A 24,419-nucleotide genomic window follows, 5' to 3' on the forward strand; every position below is an offset into this window, starting at 1 on the left:
CTTCCAATTGAAAACCATACCCCCTGCAGAAGATGGGACCATAATTGTACACACAGCACAGGTGGTGTAGATTTCAAATAGGGGCCTGGAACACCATTTGAAACCTGCACCCCCCCCACCGTTATAAGTGAGAGAGCTTACATAATCATTCAAAGCAAAACCACTGTGCATGCATGCATTTATACGCACGGTTCTGTTTCCCTGGCCAGCTAAACTCCCATGACTCCCGTTCGGCGATGGTCGACGAACTGCTTGGCATGCTAGGGGGTCGTGAGGTAAAAACCCAGGGGAAAACTCCAACAACTTCTTTGTTCATCTTCTCTCATTTTTCATTCCTTCTTTCCTGTCCGATAGCAAAAAACCACTTATAGCGTATGTCTTCCATAGGGACACATGTATTTCAACTGGAATAGCCCGGCATACAGAATCATACCCTTTATTAACTACAATAAGATTATTCATGCTTTGCAATTCATCTAATTCATTCCTACTGAGCCATGCAGAAAATACAAGAATCAAGTGTCATCCCAGATGACTGGAAAAAAGAAGACATCAGGAAGACACTTATCCAGAGGCTAAATATCTCTGATATTAAATTCCCCATACTTGACCGTTATAAACCCTTTCTGTATGGTCTTCAAGTATATTCCACAGGTATATTTAACGATAGATTGTAACTATGATTTTACATATTCAGAAAATTTTTATAAAAAAATCCAAAACTTGTTTTACCATTTGTGAAATCTGCATAACAAATGTATTTGAATGACTACCAACATGAGCAATATTTGGTTCTGTGGTTCTTGAGAAGAAAGAAGGTGTCAGAAAGACACTTGACCAGAAGCTAATATTAAATTCATCATCTGTAATATTAAATTCATCATATTGATGAACTTGACCATTATAAAAGATCTTCTCTCCACATGTTTTAAAAATTGCATAAAATTGTTGTCAAAAATCCAATATTTTGTTTTTGTTGACAATTTACAAAATTTGCACGACACACACATTCAAATGAGTACCACCAGTCCACCACACACTACTCAAAATATTGGATCGGTCTGATATCTATCTCAATGTAGAGTATATATTAAAAAACAAAAATTCAATTCATATCGTTTATTCTCTAAAAATGTACTTGTCCCAAGTGGAGCAGGTTTTATTACATTACAATCCATGATGGTTATAATATTTACTATAGCTAGTATAGTTAGTCTAGCTAGTACAGTATGAAGTCAAAATACCATTCACATCATCATAATATCTGTGAATGCCCCTTTAAGCATGTTCCAAGTGGAGCGGGTTTATTTCATTACATGATGTTTGCCATATTTACTACATGTTTTAGCTAGTACAGTATGAAGTCAAAATACCCTACACATACAATCTGAGAATGCCCCTTTAAGCAGTGAGCTGTGATGGGGATGGATGTTCCAAGTGGAGAGGGTTTACCATGTTTGCCATATTTACTATAGTCAGGGGTGTCAAATCTCCTCTTTTAAGCTGAATTCCTCTTTTTTGGAAATTTCTTAGAGGCAAAATTTTGGCTTTTTCTTTCATTTTCAGCCCCTCTTTTTTCCTCTTTTTTGAACAAAGTTCCTCTTTTTTCAATAGAGGTCACTCACACCCCTGCATAGTCTAGTACAGTATGAAGTCAAAATACCCTACACATCATAGAATCTGAGAATGCCCCTTTAAGCAGTGCCGAAGCAATCCAATGACAGGATACATGTTCCCAGTGGAGCCAGGGTTTTTATTGCATTCCATGATGGTTTCCATATTCAGGATATTTACCCTAGCTAGCTAGAATGAAGTCAAAATACCCAACGCAACCAAGCATACGGTGCGGCAGGTAATTAATTAAATATCATGCTCGTTTATAGGTCGACCGTGATGGACTGTTTGTGGGCTACATGTAGTCCATTTCAAAACCACACTCCTCTGAAGATTTGGAATTCCAACCAAATTCTGAAAATCATTTTGGCTATCTAGAACCAACCATTTTCATCAAAAATCAGTCTAAACGGCATGGAAAGTATTAGACTTCCAGGTAATATTTCCCAGATTAAATATAGGACCTAAAAATGTGTAAACCCAACTGCATTCTAATAATTTGAATTAATTTCAACATAAATACCGATTCCTTTTAAAGAGAATTCTTATCCAACTGTATAAATTACTTTAAAAAAAATATGTATTTTAAGCTTCATCTGAATTCGTTATTAAAATTTGGAGTTTGATTAAGTATAAATACCACAAATTTCTTGAAGCAAATTCCAAAATAGGCAGACAATGCTTTACATAATCTGATCATCCTAAGGCTGTTGGCGTACCCGGTTCAAATGATGGCCCCTCAAACGTAACAATTACTCAATGAGGCATGTAAACAACAAGTTATTGAATTTGGCCCCAAGACTACACAGAAAACAATTTTTCATTAATCATGTTAATATGAAACATGCCACATTGTGAATTTCATGACAGGCATAATTTCAGGAAATATTAAATTCATACTATGTTTTATTACTAGAGTTAAATCTACATGTACTGTGCGAGAATAAAGCTTTATTTCAAAGTTGCTTACTGCGATCTTTTCACTTTTGTTTCATTATTTATGGGAAAATGATAGCACAAAAATAAACATTTTATGGTATTTCACACTCTCATCCCCAGCTAGCTTAGCTAAGTTCCTTGATGCAATGTATCCACTTTGTTTCGTATAATCATGTTTATGGGGAAACGATAACACAAAAATATAACTTTTTATGGTATTCCACACTCTCATCTTCATGTAAAGTTCATTCATTCACAATCACACATATTGTAGTGAAGGAAAACCTGTAGCATAATTGGTGTTACAGAAATGTTCTGACTAGATTTGTATGTTCATGAACTTCTCCCTTGGGGTATGAGATTGTAGTTTGTTTTGTTGGAGGGGAAATAAATAAATTTAATAACAACTGTCCGGGAAATGTAATTTCTGACTAGTATTACTCATCATGAACTAATTAAGAATGATGAAGTAATTCTTGTGGTAAATTGCTTTTCAATTTCATACAACTTGTAGTTTATTTTCAATGGTGCATGCTTTGGTATATTTTTACTGTAAAACACCTCAAAAAAAGAAAGTGCCCTCTTGTTTGAGTGGTCATAACTTTTAGCGCAATTAATTAAAAGCGATAAAATTGATTTGAACAGACAGAACTTTGTTAGCTGCAGTATGATAGTGCACTTATCGTCGTTGGGCAGGAAAAACGTATGTGTTTGTGGCCCCTGAACATGTTTAAAAAAAACCAAAACTTCCAACCAGTTACATAAAAGAGGTTTTGCTATAAACATGTTCAGGGGTCAATGACACATGAGATTTTTCCTGCCCAGTGACATGACGGTATACAAATATAAATCTCAATAATTAAAATTTGCCTTGGACCTCAACTGCCAGCCCCCCCGGTCAAATGGTGTATCCCTAAAGTGAGCAATAATCAAGCGTGGGGGTCAACAACTCAACATCGCCTGATTATATTGAAAACATGATTTAAATTTATTCGTAAAGCCGCTTTTCATGGGACACCCTGTATATCCCCTGAAGCAAACATACGTACAGTAGAGAGTTAGAAATCATTTCAACACATAATTTTCCTGTTGTCTCTTTTATCGTGAACATTAATCAGTTTTATTTGTGGAATTTGAAGACAGGAGTATTTAGTAGATTCATTTTGTGATACCATTCTTCCTGTCATACTATAATTGGATGTCACCCTGAAGCGTTTTTGTGTAGCATTCGTGCTTTCTACAAATTCAGGTGTTATTGAAGTAATATTTCAAAAACAGAAATCATGTAGCTCATTCAACAAATAGATTGTTCTTTCAAATTGGAGATTTAGAGGTTAATGACTGCAAATGAAAAAAATCAGAAGGGTCAGAAAATGAAGTGAGGGCAGGTGACGGGAAACTCAAATCAATTTTCATTAACCTTATTTTAGCCCAAAATGGAATTATGGTAATGGCGTTGCTTACGATCATGTGTCTTATTTCCGCTACTCTTCGACATTAGAAAAAGAAAGATTTTTGTAAGAAAAAAAATGGTGCTGGTCTTGGAGGAGGGCTTTATTAAAATGTATAATTAATTTGTCACATGCTAGATTTGTAATCAAACATAATCCTTTTTATTGCACAGTCACTTATAATTATAATTTTTATATTATGTAATATATGAGGAGTGTGTAGATGTTAACATGTCATGCTTATTTTCTGTTGGGTGGACAATGATCTTCACAATGATTCTGTGTATGCATTATCTTTAAATAATAAAAAATGTACACTTTTTTAATCTGCTTGAATTAATATATATATTTGCCCTTAATGCTTGCCACTTGGAAATATTATTTGGAATCTTGGACCTTCCATCTTTAATGCACTAATGCCACAGGCTTCCTTGATATAATAACTCAGTTTGTAAGCGTGCTGGTCTAGAAATGCAAAGGTCCTGGGTTCGAACCCCAGACAAGGATGATTTTCTTCATTCTGCCTGAACTTGAGTACCACATAGACTAATAATAACCTGTCATTTCCATTTTGTTCTCAACAGAGACAACGAAAGAAGATGTTCGATACTTCCACACAGAACCTCCGGGATCTTGAAATCTCACTCAGAACAAATAATATTCAGTAAGTAACCATAGCAACGGAGTGATAGCCTGGTTTACGCCCCATATTTGCTTACAATGTAAACACACTATGACAAGAAAATTGTGTGATTTGTCTTTAATTGGAAATATGTCGATCAATTAATTGGAATTGGGTCAAACCTGATGAGTAATTGAAGTGACTGCTCTTATTATGTAATTTCATACAAATTGGGCTATTCCAGTTGAAATCCACATCCCCCTGTGGAAGATTATTTGAAATATGTTCCACAGTGGGAGTATGAATTTCAAATGGAATGAACACATTATGTAGCTCCATTTGAATTTCATACTCCCGCTGAAAAAGATATTTCCAAAATCTTCCATATTTTCATACTCCTGCTGAGAAAGATTCAACCTGAATCTTCCACTGAGGAAGGGTGAGATTCATATGGAGCTGCATAATGTGTTTATTCCATTTGAAATTCATACTCCCCCTGTGGAAGATATTTCCAAATCTTCCACAGGGGGAGTGTGGATTTGAAATGGAATAGCCCATTGTATAACTGAAGAAGAAGTAGTACTGGAAACTAATTTCAAATAGATAATTGGCAAGTTAACAAATCAACTACTGTGTAAAAGTTTTCGAGAATCAACTTGATTCACGCATATCTGTTCACAAAAATCTTTGCGAGAATTGATTCTTGGATTCTTGCCAAAATTCTGACCCTGCCTGATTACCACCATGTTAGTAAAAAAAACAGAGAAAAGCAGCCGGAGAAAAAACATTGGCGTTGGGTCAGTTCAGGTACAAATGAGACAGGTTGTCCAGATTGGGAAGGGTAAAATCTTAACCTTCAGACTCTGTCCTGTGTCTGTCGCTTGGGTCCAAATGCACAAAACATGTTACACCAGGTTTTACATAAAACATGATCTAATTAGGTTAGACTTAAGGAGGGACCCTTTTACTCTTTTTCTTTTCCACCTTCACTCCTAGCAAAAGTCAAAAAGTTAATGTAATATATACGCTACATTTATTTGCCCTTAATGTCCTTTAACATGATCTTCAATAATGTAGAAAAAGGTATGTAAATACCAATAAATTCCTTCTTCTTTGGACTATAATCTCCATAGTTAGATCAGGTCTAAAGTTAGTATAGTTAAAGAGAGTTGTTGCTGGCGCTGTTCTCTGTTTGATTTTGCATGTTGTTGCTAACTGAATTTTTTCTCTGTGATTTTGTTTTGCAGATGGGTCAGGGAATTTCTAAATGAAGAAAACAAAGGACTTGACATCATAGTAGAATATCTTCAGTGGCTCAATAAAGCTATGACGTAAGCTTCTAAGTTATCATCAGCAGTGCATGTTCTTTGTTGCACATAAAGAGCAAAGCCATAAGTGGGGTGTAAACCCCCCCAAAAGATAAAGCCAATCCAAAAAAAGGGTCCGCTTTTTTGCTGTAAAAACCATTCAAAATTGTGTCTACAGGCCTGCCAAAGGAACAATGCAGGTGTTATTTATGTCTGTAGTAGGCACATATAAACTCACCCACTAATTATTGGACCTTCTAAATAAAATTGCATCGTGTACATGTATTTTGGCTTTAAGGAGTACAATACAAATCTTTAAACTTTTGGTATATAGCAATGGGTCCAATTTATTTTGAAAATTGGTATAGCTATGATGGGTCCACTCTCAGCAGCACATCCCTCTACCCAAACCAAGCCTGAGTGCTATGCCAACTCCCCCCTTCTAATTCAATACAAATTGATCAAAGTAAGATATGGTGATTGATATCATTAAAGATAAGATTTAGAAAATGACAAATTGCTCTATTCTCTTCTAAAGATAAGATTTAGTAAATGACAAATTGCTCTATTCTCTTCAAAAGCACTTTCCTGTGTCCTTTTAAAGTGGACTCATTGGAGTGTGACATTTCACAGACAGGCTTAAGTTGAAGTTCATTGTTGGTGGGTTTCAGTGAAAAGGAGTCTGTGTTACATTACAAACCATGTATCTATGGAGATAAACTACTGGGAACCACACACTCTTGGAAACATAAGCGTAGATCCCAGGGGGGGGGGGGTTGAGGCATTCTACAGATCTATAGTACTGTATTGTTCCTAACCCAGGGACGTGACATTTTCCAAAGAAAGGCATTTTATATTAGAGGCAAATTTTTAATGAAAACAAAATTTAAAATCATGCTGAAAATCAGGAAATATCAATTTCAAGATGGCAGTGCCCATAACAAGCAGCATTTTTCTGCAAAATACTACAAAATTGCAGTGCATTTTAATGCAAAAATGTGATTTACTTAGGCCCTAGTTCTTTGAATGAGCATTCTACTATAATTTGGCAATGAATGGGATGGAAATTGAGGTTTTGTTGTTGCAATTTTCGTGATTTCAGACATGCATCAACTGCCATTTTTAACCTTACATGATTTTGCATTCTGAATTTGGTCAAGTTTTCATTGCAAAAATTTTGGTGGTGTTTATTAGGGCAGGGGCATTCATTAGAAACAATACGACATGCATATTGTGTGTTCTTTTTATTTGGTTAAACATTCTTACTAAGTTCACAAAGGGGCATTGAAGTACTTGAGTGCCCCAACAATTCTAACACAGTAAATATGCCAATTGACAGCTAGGTTTACAGATATGAATATTTAATACAGAAATGTAAATATTTGCCTTTCTACAAATATTGACACATATTAGGAGAAGAAAATGTTTCCAAACTGGGAGTGAAATGAGTGAATCCATTTTTGTACAGGCTGTATCAAAATGGTCGGTACCCATCAGTTTCTTATGACTATGGACATGATTGTCACATCAATATGCACATTTCTTATAAACAGTCGTATAACATTATGGTCATTTCAAGTGGATCTGATCTTGGATTTGGAAGAAGCAAGCTTTTTAATTACCATCAATACTGATGGGTACCAATCATTTTGATACAGCTTGTATGGCAAGACATAACTAGGCACATTTGCTGGATAGGGATATTTAGGACTAAAATATGCAGCAAAGTTATCATGCAACAAAATCATTGAATAACATCCTTCCTTCATATGTTTTTCTTGCAGACATGAAGAAACGTTAGAACTCATGCCCAAGGTCAAAGGGTCAAGTCAGAAGGGGTCAAAGATCAACAAGAAGACTGGGGCATCGCATCTGTCAATCACTAGAGATGATGTACACGTTTGTATTATGTGCTGCAGGGCCATCATGAACTTCCAGGTTGGTAGTGTTTCTAGATAATATTTTCATAAAAACCATTGTCACTGCGCACATTTGAGATGTCGAGAGTGCCCATCGACTATGATGCTGTCTCATTTTCAGTCACAAAGACTTTAGGATCACCATTACCAAACCAAAGGATCAAAATTGCTTGGAAAAATAAGGTGGTGTAGCACTATATGGCCCACAATGGCCTCATCCCAATGACATAGTTCAATAACCTCAATTAAACAATCATAGTGCAAAATTTGACCTCAAGTTGCAGAGTATGAGTTTTGTACCCAAATTTTTAGAGGTCATTCAATGAATGTACAAATATAGTGGGGTTAAAGAACTCTACCCCTGATAGATGAGCATGTAGTGGATCCTAGTGTAGGCCTACATATAAAATCACACAAAAATAGCAACTTCTTTGTAAAAATGTGACAGAATGAAAATGCAAAAAGAATATTTACAAAAACCAAAACTTTTTAGTGCAAAACCATGAAAAGTTCTTTTTCTTTTAAAGTTTAAAGTCCACTTTCCACATAGAAACAATTTGTTCCCATTAAAAGTGCATAGTGTGGGGTTCCCACACCCCCTCAATGTGCCTGAGGTGTGCCCCTCCTTGCTTGCTTTGAAAATACTGGCCCAATTGTATAAGAAAATAACAGAGCCAGTGCCATAGAAAGACAGACATTCATATATGTTCATAGGCAATGGGCTATTCAGTTTGAAATCCAAACCCCTATGGAAGACATGACCTTAATCTTCCACACAGGGATTGTGAATTTCAAACAGGGTTAACTGAATGGGTGACTCCATTTGAAATCTATACCCCTGTGTGGAAGATTATGGTCATGTCTTCCATAGGGGTGTATGAATTTCAACTGGAAGAGCCCAGTGCACATTGTACATGCCTGCATCGTTAGGATCCACAACATGCTCATTCTATCAAGGCACAGTCCAGTAACCCCAATACATTTGTACATTCGTTGAATGACCTTTGAAAATTTGGGTACAAAACTCATACTCTGCAACTTGAGATCAAATTTTGCACCATGGTTGTTTAATTGAGGTTATTGAACTATGCCTTTGGGATGAGGCAATTGTGGTCCATAGTGTACTCAAAAAGTTACTGAAGCAAAATCCGATTGCGGAAACTGAGCAATGACATTGAATGAAATCACACATGCATTTATGATAGAAAAAAAGTAGAGAAGATCATGTCAGAAAAATTAAAGATGGTTGTGATATTTGATATTAAACCAAGGAAAGTGAAAGGGGGTGTGGCAGTATTATTTGCAAAATTCCCCCTCAGCTTTTTTGGCACATGTTTAATTAAAACATCAAAGGCTATCATAGCAAGTTCAGCTTTTGTGGTCAGTTGAGCTGTTGTGCTGTTACCTAGCAACCCTGAATAATCTTGTATAAATATCTAAAGTCATTTCAAAGTTTATGAAACTGATAATTTGGGATTACCATGCCTGCGATTGGGTAGCCCAATTGGGCGACTTTTGAAAAAAATTTTGGAGACTTTAAAAACCTTTTCCTGTCAAATTGAAATTGATTATTAAAATAAAAATTGTTGCTTTTCAACATTGGTCAACTGTAATTTACTGTAGAATCCTGTTCCATAGAAACCATTAGTTATAGAGAAAATTGGGCGACTTTTTTCATGATTTACCCACAATTTGGGCTAAAATGTTAGCAACCTTGCCAGTATTCTGTTGATTTAAGAGTGTCGCATACTTTCATAGCAAATCATACAGACTTTGGTCAAAAACTCATAACAGAAGTACAAATCATTATCAACTTATCTATTTTATCAGTTTAAATATGGTGACTCATTTTAGTATTTGATCAAAATGTTTAAACTTTTTTCCATATTATTTGTATATCTTGCAAACTATTTGACCTTTTGACCTGGAAAGCCTAAACATGGGAAAGAGGCATGTGTGTGCTGTGAACAAGTGTGGGCTTTTAAATACTAGCGCTACAGACAAAATACGCTCATGGTAAATGGCATTGTTCATAATAGACATCAGTTGATATTGTCTTCATAGTTGTACTTTGAAAATGGGAGATGAGGTTAATATACACAGTTTGCACAAGTCAGTTTGTAAGTCTATTGCTTGTATGCAAATCTGCTAATTTTGAATTTGGGAGATGGGATTGCTGTGTAGGAGTTTAATGATACAAAAGCCTCCAATCATTATTAATATTGGAATGAATCTATGGTTTGAGCTGATTGAGTTTCAGTATTAAATTCAACCCCAAATACATGAAGTAAAGTTTATAGTCAGTGGTACTAAACAGGGATATGAACTTTGCCAGCAGAGAATGAGGGTATTTTGTGTGTAAAGCTATGCACGTATAATTTTGTTTGCACTAGCTTTCCCAGACTGAGTGTGGGTGTGAAAGAATAGAACATTTTCCAGCTATTTTTCATCCATACAAATATGGCGTTCTCTTTAGTCTCTATTAGCTTAGAGTTTTCAGTCTCTTTGCACAAATTAACAGATTGATACAGGGTGCTCCAATTAATTCAGGGTGTAGCAAATGTGTTTTTATTTTTTTTAAGCCTCTATAGACCACTTGACATGTGACGTCATTGTCCGTCAGTATGGTGCGAATTATGGCAATTTCCATTGTTCTTTGCCCTGCAGTGTGCATACGCATCGTAGTTTGCTCAGGGCACATGGATTTTAAATCGACCTTCACATTTCAATAGTACAAGAAAGCCATTGGACAGTGTAGTGATTCGTTCAAGCATAACGATAGACCAGTCCCTCGCCTTGGTTGAAAACAATGATGTCAAGTGGTCTATACTTATACTGTGTATAATTTTATAACCCTAATAATACTTCATCTACTGTATGCATTATAATTAATCTATATTTGTTATATTCAATCTTTTGCTTTCATAATGTGTAATGAGTGGTATATAACTACTGTATTTGTGCCATTTACCGCCCATTCCCCTATAAGCGCCCACCCAGCAACTTTACTAGACATGATCCTCCATCATTATGTGCAGGATCCAACTGCATATGTGTTTCACACAGAACTATGTGCACATAAAATTCATATTTTGAGCCATGTTTTATGTATGCAATTACGTTAATAGTATAAAAAATAAGCATCCACCCAAAATAACTTGTTAAGTGCCCTGATGGTTAACAGACAAAAAATAAAGTCAATCAATTGTGTGTATGTACCAGAAGTTGATGTAAATTAAAGTTATAATAACTCTTCTATAAGCACAATAAGTATGAAGTGGAATTTAATTGTTTAGTGTGCACAATAAATCAAGGTACCAGTACTAGTAGGATGTTTTCTTTAATTTGAGATATCAGTGATGGCAAATGAGGTCCTGATTGAAACAAAAATCGAAGGATGGTACTGATTTTAAACTTGCGCTTTTCGCTTCTTTAACATTATATCGTAGCAGACCCCATTGTCCACACTCGCCATGAATGGAATTGATTGAGTATGGTTACTTCTACGTAAGCCTACTGTGATATGCCCTCATGATGTGCACAAATGAAAGGGACCTGCTATGGTAAACATTAACAGAAGTGAAAAGTACTATATATGTACATGTCTGAGTGAATTTTTGTATTAATTTTGCTGTGTTTCTTTGATTTCATTTCCAGTATGGCTTCAATCTTGTAATAAACCACAATGAGTGCATTAATGCAATAGCACTAAGCCTTAATCACAAAAGTTCTAGGTAAGTACAACAATGTGTGTGTGTCAGTGAGAGCACCGACAAAAGATCAAAGAGTACCGACTGTACCATGTTTGTGTGTCACTCATGAAGGGCAACATAATGTACCTACGTAATATTTTGCCTTGCTCAGCAAATTTTGATTCAAAGTGTGTGGTGGTTGTTTTGTGTTCTGCGTGTAACATGTTGTGCCAAAATGCGCACTAAGCACTGGATGTGCAAACCTTTTTAACGCTTATGTGTTTAGGGCTTTAGCCGATACACACTAGGGGTACACTGTTTTGCTCTACAAGAACGACTAACCAATATGGCTGATTTACCACAGCATTACACAAAATGTCCACAGTTCGATAGTGGAATGTCTATGTTTTGTCCACATTTGCACAGTCGAACTCATAGTAGGAGGGGATACCATTTAAAGGTTTGTGTTGGGGGTTGCATATTTGTATGGCCATCCAAATGAGGACACACACAGAAAGCATACAGAATAAGCATGGATGGAAGATGGAAAATAACTTTAAAATATGTATGCCGCAGGTCCACACTTGAGAGGTCAAGGAATAATGTCGCAGTTGGATAGTACAGATTAGGTCCACGGTATGCTATGATGATCAAAAATGTGTGTGCTTAGCTCGATAGGATAAAATTAGGTCCTCATTGAGGTCTTTGTTTGCCTGTCTGTGCGAGGAGGGGCAGGGGTGTGTGTGTTTCATTTTGTTAATTCCGTCTTCCTCATTTATTGTATTAACAAGTCATGGAGTTGATAATGTTAAATTTGATAGTGTTATATATCTCAACTATGTTTGTCTCTTCAGAACCAAAGCCCTTGTATTGGAATTATTAGCAGCAGTGTGCCTTGTTAAAGGTGGTCATGAAATCATACTCAGAGCATTCGACAATTTCAAAAATGTAAGTACAATTATTTCAATGCTATACATTATTATCATGGAGTGATTATATATATCGAACATACCATAAAGATTCACCTAATGGCGCATTTGGGCTCCCTTTCCTTGGGGTAAATTTCATGTGCAAATAAAGAGCTCCCTCCTCTGAAATCCCAACTAGAATTAAAGTTCTGTGCCCTTATTTGCTGGTGGAAATTTTACGGGAGAGCACTTTTAGGTTGTGCGTAAAATTCCACTTATGTCAAGGGAGCCCATGGTGCCATTAGGTGAACCTTTACGGTACTTCGATTAAAGTGGCAATTTTTCAGCCAAAACAGTACCCTTTTGGGACACAATTTACAAATCTGAAAAAAGAGATGGGCATGTTGGCCTGGGAACAATACTCCAGCATCACACCTTCACCTTGATGCCAATGACATTTAACAGGTTGCTCCAATATCTTTGCCACACCTGGTTCTCTGCCAGGTGACTTTTAAAATATCCCCAAACAAGTCATTTGAGTGATACTGTAAAGTACACTACAAGATTCCTATTTGATCGCCTGCACAGGTACACCATTGGCAAGGTACCGGACTCACACAGAGTACCTACGCAGTACCATGTTGGTATGCTGCTACTGCACAGGACCCACCAGGTTCTGTACTGGTAATACACTGGTACTCCCCTGGTACTGCAGTTGGAGTGCAGAGTACTTGGCGACAGTGTACCTGTGCAAGCAGCCCAATAATAGGAATCTTGTAGTGCATGACAATAATGACATGTTCATATCCATAAAATTTGCATGCATTTCATTATGACATTTTTCACCCTGATGAGGCAGTGACGTCAGTGCGCATTTCATTGGACGCAGCCTCAAATCGCTAGCATTCGCTGAAAGCACTGGTGTACACACGCACACGTTTAAAGACGCTGCATAGATGCGCGAGCGAAACAGCTGCTTCAACACATTGACGTCACTTCCACATCAGAAAAATGGTATAGTGACATGGATGCATGGTATTTTTATGCTCCTAATATTTATTTTTCCTCTAGGCCTTGTATACCAAAAAAGTGTGTTTTTATTTCTTCAAATGGCAAAAATTTTGGCCAGCTAAAATATAAGGCTGTACAGTATTGCCCCCTCATCTCTGTTCTGTTCATAATAGCACCCTACACGATTACATCAATTATTTCAATGGTGTCCTGTGTTTCTTTCAGGTATGTGGGGAACAATTCAGGTTTGAGAGACTCTTTGACTACTTCCAGAGATATGAAGAGACCAGTATAGATTTTATGGTAAGTTTGTATCACTTTTTTCGAAATGGCAATGGGGATGATATCCTGCAGCCTATTCCCCAGACAATCCCCCTAAATGTTCAATACCACACACAAGCACTCGGCCACCTGTCCAAGGACCAGATGGATTTTCAGGAAATTTACATCCCTGTACAAGTATAGATTTCATGGTGAGTTTATGGCACTTTTTACCACACTTACAATCATATTGGCTTCTTTTGTATTATACTGACTATAGAACTCTGTCAAATGTGTTTGCAGTGGAAGCCACTTTTGCTATGGTCACTATAATCTTAGACAAAAAGACTGGAAATAATCAAAGACAGAATTTAAAAGACTAGTTTGCGTCTGACGTCATCTGTCAATCCAACTCGGGCATGGTTTGTTTACGAGGGTCATGATGATTGAGTTTCTGGATGCAGTGGTAAAACAGTATGCCTTATGGTTAATTTTGCACCTTCAATTATACAAACCATCTGAAAGTTGGGTCTTGGTAGTTGGAAACTTGTAAAAGTAGAATCATTTTTTTGCCATTTTCTGTGATTCCTTTTCTCCGATTGGCACCAGATGAATCAACCTTCCTTTTACGCACTACTAACCAATCAGTGGTTGTAGGGAGGTTGATTGACAGTGATGTCAGACGCAAACTAGTCTTTTTAATTATTTTAAAATACAGGAAGATGTATTTTCATATATTAGAAGTAGATAACAAAAGTCAATTTTATATCCCAAATGAAACAAAATACTAAATGAGAGTTTCATAAGTTGCATAGTGGTACTAAAATCATAAAAGGCTTTTGTCATTAGATGGTACGATCCCTGCAGTAGGTAAATAGCAGGAGTTATGTGAGAGAACTGTAATGCAATTGCAAACATTGGATCACAATGGCCTCATTCCAGTGGCATAGTTCAATAACCTCAATTAAACAATCATGGTGCAAAATTTGACCTCAAGTTGCAGAGTATGAGTTTTGTACTCAAATTTTCAAAGGTCATTCAATGAATTTACAAATGTATTGGGGTTACAGAACTGTGCCCTGATAGATGAGCATGTTGTGGATCCTAGTGATCTTTTGTGGTTGAAATAGGAAATGTTTTATCAACGTAAAACTGAAAGAAAAATACGGGTATTTGAAACTGAAATCATACCATATTGTTGCAAGGCACAGAAATAATTTTGATTTTCTGTGAACTAACGAGCCAATTGAGCAAATGACAGATCGTCTGCTATGGTACATTTTGTCTCAAGTTGAGAGTAATGCATGTTGGATTTTGCAGTGGCAGATTTGAATCAATGTGTTTTACATGGTTGCGCCACCATCTTATGGACAAATTGTGCTTCTACGCATGTCTATACTCCCCGTAGGATTAGGTTAGCACATACGATTTGAAACTTGAAACGAGACAGACTATAGTTAGAAGTGTTAGTTTAATTGCTAGAGGAGGTTTAAGCTTTCTGACTACAAAATAGCCTTTGGGTGCACTAAACAAAAACAAAATGACAAATGCAGACATTTTGGTGACATTAATTTATTACATTTTATGAGTCATCCCAATTTAATTTTTGCCACATCTGAAGATTTTCTAGGATCTGCTTTCTCATATTTCTCATTTTTAAAAGAGTTTCACTTGTTTTCAATATTACGCTAAGTTAAAGTTTACTACATAGATTTACATATTTCAGAGAGCTCTTTAGGAACAGTGTTGCTATAATTGGAGACATAGGTGGAAAATGTGCAAGAAAAAAGCACAGGAATTTCCCCAGTATTGCTCTGTCAGAGTAGGTTAATAGTACAGCATTTAACTTTTCGATAATTTTTATAATGACTTCATTATTCAGAGTGCACAACTGTTTTATGACCTTTCGTGTAAAAAATGTTCCTTATAAATAGAAATTATTGTAGCCAGTGTTCTGAACCCAAATGTCTGTTATGTCAGATCTTACAACATTGTAGTAATCATTGTTTACATATGATTCATGTGGGACTTGCGTTAAGTGTGATTTTTTTAATGTAAGACTTGTAGCCAAGCGAAGAGATACATGCAAAATGTGGTTAATGCCTTGTTGTTGCCTTGTGGTTCTTTTGTTAATGTAGTTTTTGATTGGTCTGAAGGATTATTAGTTATTAGGTTAAATTAACGGTTTAGGGCAATTTAGGATTAGGGTTAGGATTAAGGAATAGGGTTGGGGATAATGTTAGGGATAGGGCCAATGGTAGAATTAAGTTCAAGTTTGGGCTTGGGTTTAAAGTGAGGGTTCGAATATTAAAAGATAAATGTTCATAATGCCCTTTATTGGTTTGTTGGACTAAATTAATGAAAGTAAAATGTTTTTTTTTAAACAAATAAACTTTTTAATAGGGTTTCAACCTTTTTATTATCTGTTTCAACTTCAATGACATCTCTGTCACTTTCATAAAAGTATTAGAGTGGTTTGATGAGACAGGTGCCCTGTTCAATTCTCAGCAAGTCATTGCTGTATTGATTACAAGTTTATTTGCTCCATTGCATTTACACACACAAACCTCCTCTGACAGTCAATGAAATACGTCCAGTGTGACATCACAAGGTGTTGCAGTAGCTTGAACGTATAATAGTTCCCTTCCCTAATAAGGGATTACAAAAGGTGTCTTCTTACATAAAATAATTACAATTTTGATAGCAAAAATCCCACAAGGCAGCCTTTGTAAATATCATATTTTGCATCAGATCGCTGATAAAGGTGGTAAGCGTTACATAGTGACACTATAGTGTATTTAAAGCTTGCTGACACATCAAACATGATATCATGCAATAAATTTGATACATTTCTCTGAGTGTGACAAGGCACAGAAGATATCTTATGCTTCCCACAATGCATTTCTCCCATTTCAATTTTCTGTACTGAATTGCTATCCAGTGCAACATGAGTCGAAAGTGACGAAATGTACCTCAATGAACAGAGCACATCCAGATCTTGTAAAACATGTTTATTTCATGACTATCGATCCATGTTTACCCAGTATATTCTCAAAATGAAAACCAAAGTAAGCTGTACAAAGTAATGGGAGTGTCATTTGATGAAATGAGGTGATGCATCATGTTGCAAAGGATTCTGGGAAGGGTTATTTATCGTCTCTGGTGACAAGTGACTAGACATTTTCATGCGTAATTATGTGAAATTTGATTGTCTAGGAAGTTGATTGAAACTTCACTCAGCTTCAGGTAAGGTAAGTTCCGGACCATAATCTCCATCATATCATCAGTGAAGATCATAGACAGCCTCCAATAAAGTCCAGACAAACCCATTGCTCCTTCTGATTGGATCTTATATCATCTGTCCAACAAACTGAGACTACGGATTCCTGGACAATTAAGAGGTGGCCTCAAGCTTCAAGAATGGCTTACCGCAACGGATCCATTACACAGGTACATGTATAAGTGACCCAACTAAAAGGTGTTCAGATTTTGATTGATCTCCCTCATCAAGAATGGGGGAGACTCGACCACCTGGGTATGGGAGTCAGACATGTTAAAAGCCAGATTATAGTCACATCTGTCCAACAAACTGAAACTACAGATTCCTGGACAATTTAGAGGTGGCTTCAAGAATGGCTTACAACAGGAGCTCTTTTACCGAGGTACATAAGTGACTCAACTGAAAGGAGTTTTAGATTTTGATTGATCTTCCTCATCAAGCATGGGTGACACTCGACCACCTGGGTATGGGAGTCTGACACTTCATTCAAAATGCCAGATTATAGTCGGATGGCTTGTGTGCGATTTTCCATTGCTACAAATGCAGCCGTCAGTGTCTTCCACAGCGCCTAAAATATTTTTGCTGCCGAAAAATGTTGAGGAGGTAAAAAAGTTTCTGCTGCAGGAAATGTTGTGAAGGAGAACAAAGTCCAGAACAAAGATAACCACTTGAGCAGAATATCAAGGCAGAGAACTGAAAGTCGCTGTGGAGAACCAAAAACGCAGTGTCTGTTGCCGCAACATGTTGATGTAGGGCTGTCTGACACAGTGGTGTAGCCAGCACTTTTTCAGAGGGTGGGCAAAGAGGGGCAAGACAAATTTTAAGCACGATTGTTTGATGTGATCATTTATTAATTTTTCTAACAAAACATTATATAATGTTCAATTCTAGACCTGAATAATACCAACAGCTATCACACCAACACATCATCAAACAAGCGTGTAAGGGGGGTCAAACATTGACAAAAGTGGGCTAAAAAGTGCAAAACAAAGACCTAAAAAATCTTACAGGGTGAAGCTGCCCCCATTGCCTCCCCCCTGGCTACGCCACTGGTTTGCCAGCCCAGCATAGGACTGTGGATTAGAACAGCCAACTAACCACATCACTGAATGATTCTAAGGTTGTAATCAAAGTCAATTACTAACTTAACAATGTGATTAACAGCTAATGCCTCTACTTGGCTTATTTTGTGTCATCCTACAGGTTGCATGTATGCAGTTTATCAACATTGTGGTCCATTCCGTGGATGACATGAACTTCCGAGCCCATCTACAATACGAGTTAACACAATTAGGCCTTGACAAGTACTTAGAAGTGAGTAGCGGTTTAACTTTTGTTGTCTATTTTTGTAAATGACATGCATTTGCATATCATGTAATTTTGTTTGTGTAAGCTACTACAAATTGGATCATGATCTGATTAAGGGGGTACTACACCCATGTGGTAAATTTGTGACTATTTTTGCATTTTTCTCAAAAATAATTACACACTGGTAACAAAAGTTATGTATATTATACGGGCAAGGAATCCAATTACTAAGACAAGAGGTTTCAGTGACCCAAGACAAGAGGTTTGTTATTTATGATCAGAAATAAGGTACCGCTAGGATGTACCTCGTTTCCTATCATATATACTGAACCGCTTGTCTTGAGTCACTGAAATTTCAGTGTAATAATTGGATTCCTTGCCCCAATAATATACATAACTTTTGTTACCAGTGTGTAATTATTTTTTGAGAAAAATGCAAAAATAGTCACAAATTTACCACATGGGTGTAGTACCCCCTTAATCAGATCATGATCCAGATTTGCATGGGCAGTTACTAATATCACAGTTGCTTGTTGTAAAGTGACTGGGTGGGCGCTGATAGGGGCATGGGCGGTTAATGAAGCAAATATGGTATACATATTTAGGATGGAAAAACTTTGACAAATTCAACTGTGATGTCAGATTTATATAAAGATGCTCAGTTTTAACCCAATTATTTTTGGTTAATTAATTACACAGAGAATCCTTAAAATGATCTCAAACAGACAAATTAATATTCAAATTGTTAACATTATTCAGATCAATTCATTTAAAAATACCTTAATTTTCTGGGCTTTCTGGAATGTTTTGTACACATGTCCTGGAATATTTTCAAAAATTCGTCCAATTTCCCATTTTGTTGCAGAACTCATAAAAAGACTTGACCAGCAGTTTAAAAATGTTGTCTGCTAGATATATTGGGCTATTCTAGTTGACATCCACACCCTCTATGGAAGACATTACCTTAATCTCCCACACAGGGGGTGTAGTGTTCAAATAGAGTCGCCCATAATTGTAACCCCATTTGAAATGCACACTCCTGTGTAGGAGATTAAGGTCATGTCTTCCATAGGGGGTGTAAGGATTTCAAATGGAATAGCCCGCTGATAGGTCAGGTTACATTTATTAATCGCATAATCCATCCCAAGTCATCCTGATTTCCTGATCTAATTCCTGGCCTTGTAACCTTGTCAGAATAGCCTAAGTACTTTATGTTAGTGTGTGTGACACAGTAAGCAGGTGGTTTAATTGGGGCCTATACATATCATACGGTGAAATTTAGCCAGTGATATTTCAAATCAGGAAGGGAGGTTCCAAACTTGGCTAAAGCAGAAGTCAAACTGCTTTGTAATGTAAACTAATTACAGGAATGTTAGACCCAGTCCACACTATAGAAAAATTATTAAATTTGTGTACATCGTGGAACATACTCTTTGCGTGGCTGTGCGTAGGAAGCTGTTGTACGCAGATAACCTCGCTAATATGGACGCATAGAGTAGCGTTGTACGCTCGTGTATATAGCATGATTACTCGCGGAGTAACAAGCGTAGTTGAATGTTCCACGATGTCATCGTGTCGTAATTATCTGAATATGACACGATTATGATAAATGAATGATGAGCGTGTCCACACAGTCAGCACCTCGTCATTGTGTTATAATCACTCCTGGTTTATACACACGCTATGGCAATTACGAAGTCCATTGAGTAAACGTAAATAAAATGACAAAATGCGTACATCAGCAATTACGACACGATCATGCTACAAACCGATGGAAATTTTCATCGTTCGCATATGATGACACGATTGTAGTATGCCAACGATATTGAGCGGACACACAATACTAATTTCATAATACGTAATCGACGGGAAAAAACACACTCGTGTGGACCGGGTCTTAAATAGACCAGCATATAGCTTTCTTTATATACATTTAAAATGGGATTAGGAAAAAATGCATGGGACCAAAATAAACACAATCATAACATGCAAAGGAAATTTGTTCTGATGGTTATAAGAACATAAGGAATAAAAGCTTGCGTAACCTTCTTTTTTATGATTGGGTAAAGTAGGTAATTAGTTTAAGTGCTCAACAGATACAATCCAATCTGCCTCATTCGGCCATGATGGGACCAAGCATTGACCATGATGGTTTAGCCTTGCATATCATTTACCAACATTTACCTTTGTTTTGTTTTTTCTCCTTACCAGAAATTAAAACACACAGAGAGTGACAGGTTGCAGGTTCAAATCCAAGCATACCTGGACAATGTGTTTGATGTGGGCCAGTTGATGGAAGATTCCGATACCAAGAGTGCTGCATTAGAAAGAGTTGCACAGTTAGAAGAGAGCCTTTATCAGGTAAGGACACACAGAGATTGATAAGTTACTGGTTCAAATCCAAGTGCAAGAGTGCTGCATTAGAAAGAGTTGCACAGTTAGAAGAGAGCCTTTATCAGGTAAGGACACACAGAGATTGATAGGTTACTGGTTCAAATCCAAGCGCAAGAGTGCTGCATTAGAAAGAGTTGCACAGTTGGAAGAAAGCTTTTATCAGGTAAGCAGGACCAGTAAATAATAAGAAATCAAACATCGCACCCTTGGATCAACTCGCATGTAATCGAGGTCGTAAAAGATAATCTGATAACAAAAGCTTGACAATAGCTATCAATAATCCATTTCCAGTCCCTTCATACGCGGTCCCTGGCAGGACACACAGAGATTGGTAAGTTACTGGTTCAAATCCAAGCGCAAGAGTGCTACATCAGAAAGAGTGGCAAAATTGGAAGGAAGCTTCTGGTGTCACATTATAACGGAAGGTACCATGGTGACCCTAAGAAATTGACCCAGATACGATACGGTTTCCTGTCCCATAATTCTTTTAGGTTCCCTTGTAAGGGAATTTTTTTTTTTGATATATCAAAATGTCAATTAATGTGAACCACTAAAATGCTAGTGAAAATCAGGACTCTGTACCCACCGTTTGGAATTGACCTTTTCTGTAAATCCCATAAGCCTTCGCGAGTACACCTGAGATGTCGTCATTTGACGTCACGCTGATCTGCGCCAATGCGCACATCATTTATCGAACATCGTTACTGCGCATTGCAAGTCTGCGTGATATCAAATGACAACATCTCAGGTGTACTCGCAAAGGCTTATGGGATTTACCGAAAAGGTGAATGAAGGAACATGTTGTCTTACATGTGTTCAGGCATAATAACCACTATCTCACATTTCGTGCTTTGACTAAATATATCAGTTAGTGAAATGATCAGTCAATCAATCAATCAGACAATCAATCAATCAGTCTGATCATTCAGTCAATCTTGTACTCTACTAATACTGATAGCGTTCAGAGATATTTAAATTAAGTTAGGATGACCTAGCACAAATAAAGTATTTAAACCTACTTTCTTTCAAATAGGATGACTCTGCATTTTGAGTGAAATAACATTTATAGAAAATCTTAGATAGGAAATGTCAATCAAATAAAAAAGGCAATTATTAGAAGCAATTACTAACGACAAAAAATGTGGTATAATGAACAGGCGAACAATACTCCTTGTTTCAATAAATGTTCGCTGTCTTCATTGGATTGTAAATGTTTGTAACCAATAATAATAAACCAAAAATCTGTTTCTGCCAGTTTTTGCCTGGTTTAACCCAGCAAAAATGGCAAAAACTGGACAAAACTATAAGAGACTCATGTGTAGTCAGTCAAATATAAAAAAAAAAGTACATGAAAAAAAATACAGAAATCTCATAAACAGTAACACACAACTTTTGATGAATCATTCAACATACTTTTTTTGTCTCATCAAGTCCTTAAAATGAAAAATTTCAAGTTAAGTGCACTAATTTCTTATTCTGTTACTTATACAAAATATAGCCTTAATACCCTCCGGAAATTATTTTTGTTATTAAATCATTTAAAAAAGAAGTGAGACATTTGTCACTTTTTTTGTTTTTGCCGGCAAGTGGAAAAGATCGGCAAAAATCTGCAAACCCTGTTTTGAAGTATTGTTACCAAAAATGTGATTGATTGAGCTATCAATCGGTTAATCAGTTAATTGTTGCATTGAATTGAACCATGATCAATATGATCACTTCCAAAAGATGATATTTTTCAGATTAACTGATGCATGCTCCAGAATGGTGAAGCTAAAATAAAAAACAATGAATTCATAATATGTTCCTTGCATCATTCCCAATTTTGATCCCAATTTTGTGTATTTTTCTTTTTTCAGACAAGTGAAAGATTAAGGCATACAGAAGACATATCCCTTGCCAAAATAGCCGATTTACAATTGCAACTGGCTGAAGCTACCAAAGATGTGGAGCACCTTAAGGTTAGTATCTTGTCTGTCTGTCTTTTTTTCCGTATCTTTGTCATGTTTTGCCTATCCTGTCCTGTCTCCCTGACAAGCTATGTAGCTTGTTGTCTTGTCTGTGTCCTATATCCGGTCTGTTTAAAAGACAAGCTAGCTGAATGTCTTGTCTGTCCTGTCTTGTTTGTCTAACTAGCTAACTGAATAGCTTGTCTGTCATTGTCATTTTCTGTCTGTCCTATGTTTTGTCTGTCTGGCAAGCTAGCAGATTAGATTGTTGTCTGTCCTTGACTTGTTTCTATCATTTTTCTGTGTGTCTTATGACTTAATGTCTTGTCTGTTTGACAAGCTAGCTGAATAGCTTCTTGGCTGCTTGTCTTCATCTGTCTATATCTTTGTGCCATTTGTGCAGTTTCAATCTGTTTATGCTTCTGTCATTTGTTTCTGCTCTTGTTTGATTTGCTGTCCATATTTCCACCTGTCTGTATGTCTGTCTCTGTTGGGGTGTCTGTCTGTCAGTGTCTCAGCTAGTTTTTATAATCTAAGATGATTATGTTTCAGTTTCTACCAGGGAAATTTAACAGTAGCTGACATGTTTGCCCTATTTATCATGTAAAAAGAACTAGGTCACACCAGGGTCAAGATTGCTATGTTGCTTGTTCCAACATTCAAACATTTCTTCCATGATAAAATAGTAATAATAAATACTTGAATTGGAATAAACATTGAAATCCTTTCACAGTTCCTCCTCAGTGTTTACTCAGAGGCCATATGTCTCAAATTGCCCAGTGAAAATTATTTTTGGCGCACACAAATTTGCAATGCTGTATTACAATTAGTTAATTTGAGGAATTATTGGGCCAATTTGGGAAGAAAATGTCTCATCTGGCGCACACATTTTCTAGAGAGAGTAAACACTGTTCCTCGTAAAAAAATCCAGAATATTTATTGTACAGGTAGAATGATAATATCTACTAGGAAATGATGTAAATGATGTCCACCATTACATATGTCAACCATGTTTTATTTTGAGAGCTGAAAGAATCGGACAGGAATTTCCGTGCTTTATTTTTGTAATTTGAAAGGAAAGCGTTGTAATTTAAATGTCAATCGATGTTAGTGTTTCAAGGAAATAGTCATGTAAATTGTAGGGACGATTGATGCGTGCTTCTGTTGGTCTAGATAATGAATAGATCCACAAGATGCTCACCCATCAGGGCACAGTTCTTTAACCCCAATACATTTGTACATTCACTGCATGACCTTTAAAACTTTGGGTACAAAAACTCATACTCAGAAACTTGAGGTCGAATTTTGCACTATGATTGGTTAATTGCGGTTATTGAACTATGCCACTGGGATGAGGCCATTGTGGTCCATAGTGACAGAACCAGATTCCTGTGTGGTGGTGAAAGTGGGTCACATGGCCAGCAAAAACAAACAAATGTAAAAGAACAACAAAAATTGAAAACTGTTGAATTTTGAACCTTTTGAAAATGTGTTTGACCTCCGATTGGAGTTGAAATACTGGCAACATTTGAAAACTTTTTGAAGCAAATTATTTGAAAGCAAACAGATTGCTGGGTGTCAAGGGTGTCAAGCAATAAATGAACATCTGGCTGAGGACACAGTTGGTACTATGAGTGCGCTCCCGGTAATCGATCAAATTTAAGAGGTGTTGAAGTTTAAAAAATCTTCTAAACAGATTCCCTTTTGAGAAATTTTGAATGCTTTTGCAATCTTACTTGTTACACAGGGAATGGAGGGTGCTGGCTG

The 24,419-nt window shown here is 36.6% G+C and overlaps 1 protein-coding gene across 1 annotated transcript in view; it reads left to right on the forward strand.

The window, feature by feature from the left end:
* LOC140161664 (formin-like protein 2) overlaps positions 1-24,419 on the forward strand; it is a 109,827-nt gene that overhangs the window by 66,598 nt on the left and 18,810 nt on the right. The window contains exons 5-13 of the mRNA XM_072184965.1: positions 4,589-4,668; positions 5,874-5,957; positions 7,718-7,871; positions 11,510-11,586; positions 12,399-12,492; positions 13,689-13,766; positions 18,208-18,318; positions 20,524-20,673; positions 22,563-22,664. Of these exons, the coding sequence (XP_072041066.1) occupies positions 4,589-4,668; positions 5,874-5,957; positions 7,718-7,871; positions 11,510-11,586; positions 12,399-12,492; positions 13,689-13,766; positions 18,208-18,318; positions 20,524-20,673; positions 22,563-22,664 (930 nt within the window). The remainder of the gene's footprint in view (positions 1-4,588; positions 4,669-5,873; positions 5,958-7,717; positions 7,872-11,509; positions 11,587-12,398; positions 12,493-13,688; positions 13,767-18,207; positions 18,319-20,523; positions 20,674-22,562; positions 22,665-24,419) is intronic.

Source organism: Amphiura filiformis, chromosome 10 (genome assembly GCF_039555335.1).
Source record: "Amphiura filiformis chromosome 10, Afil_fr2py, whole genome shotgun sequence".
Lineage (NCBI taxonomy): Eukaryota > Metazoa > Echinodermata > Ophiuroidea > Amphilepidida > Amphiuridae > Amphiura > Amphiura filiformis.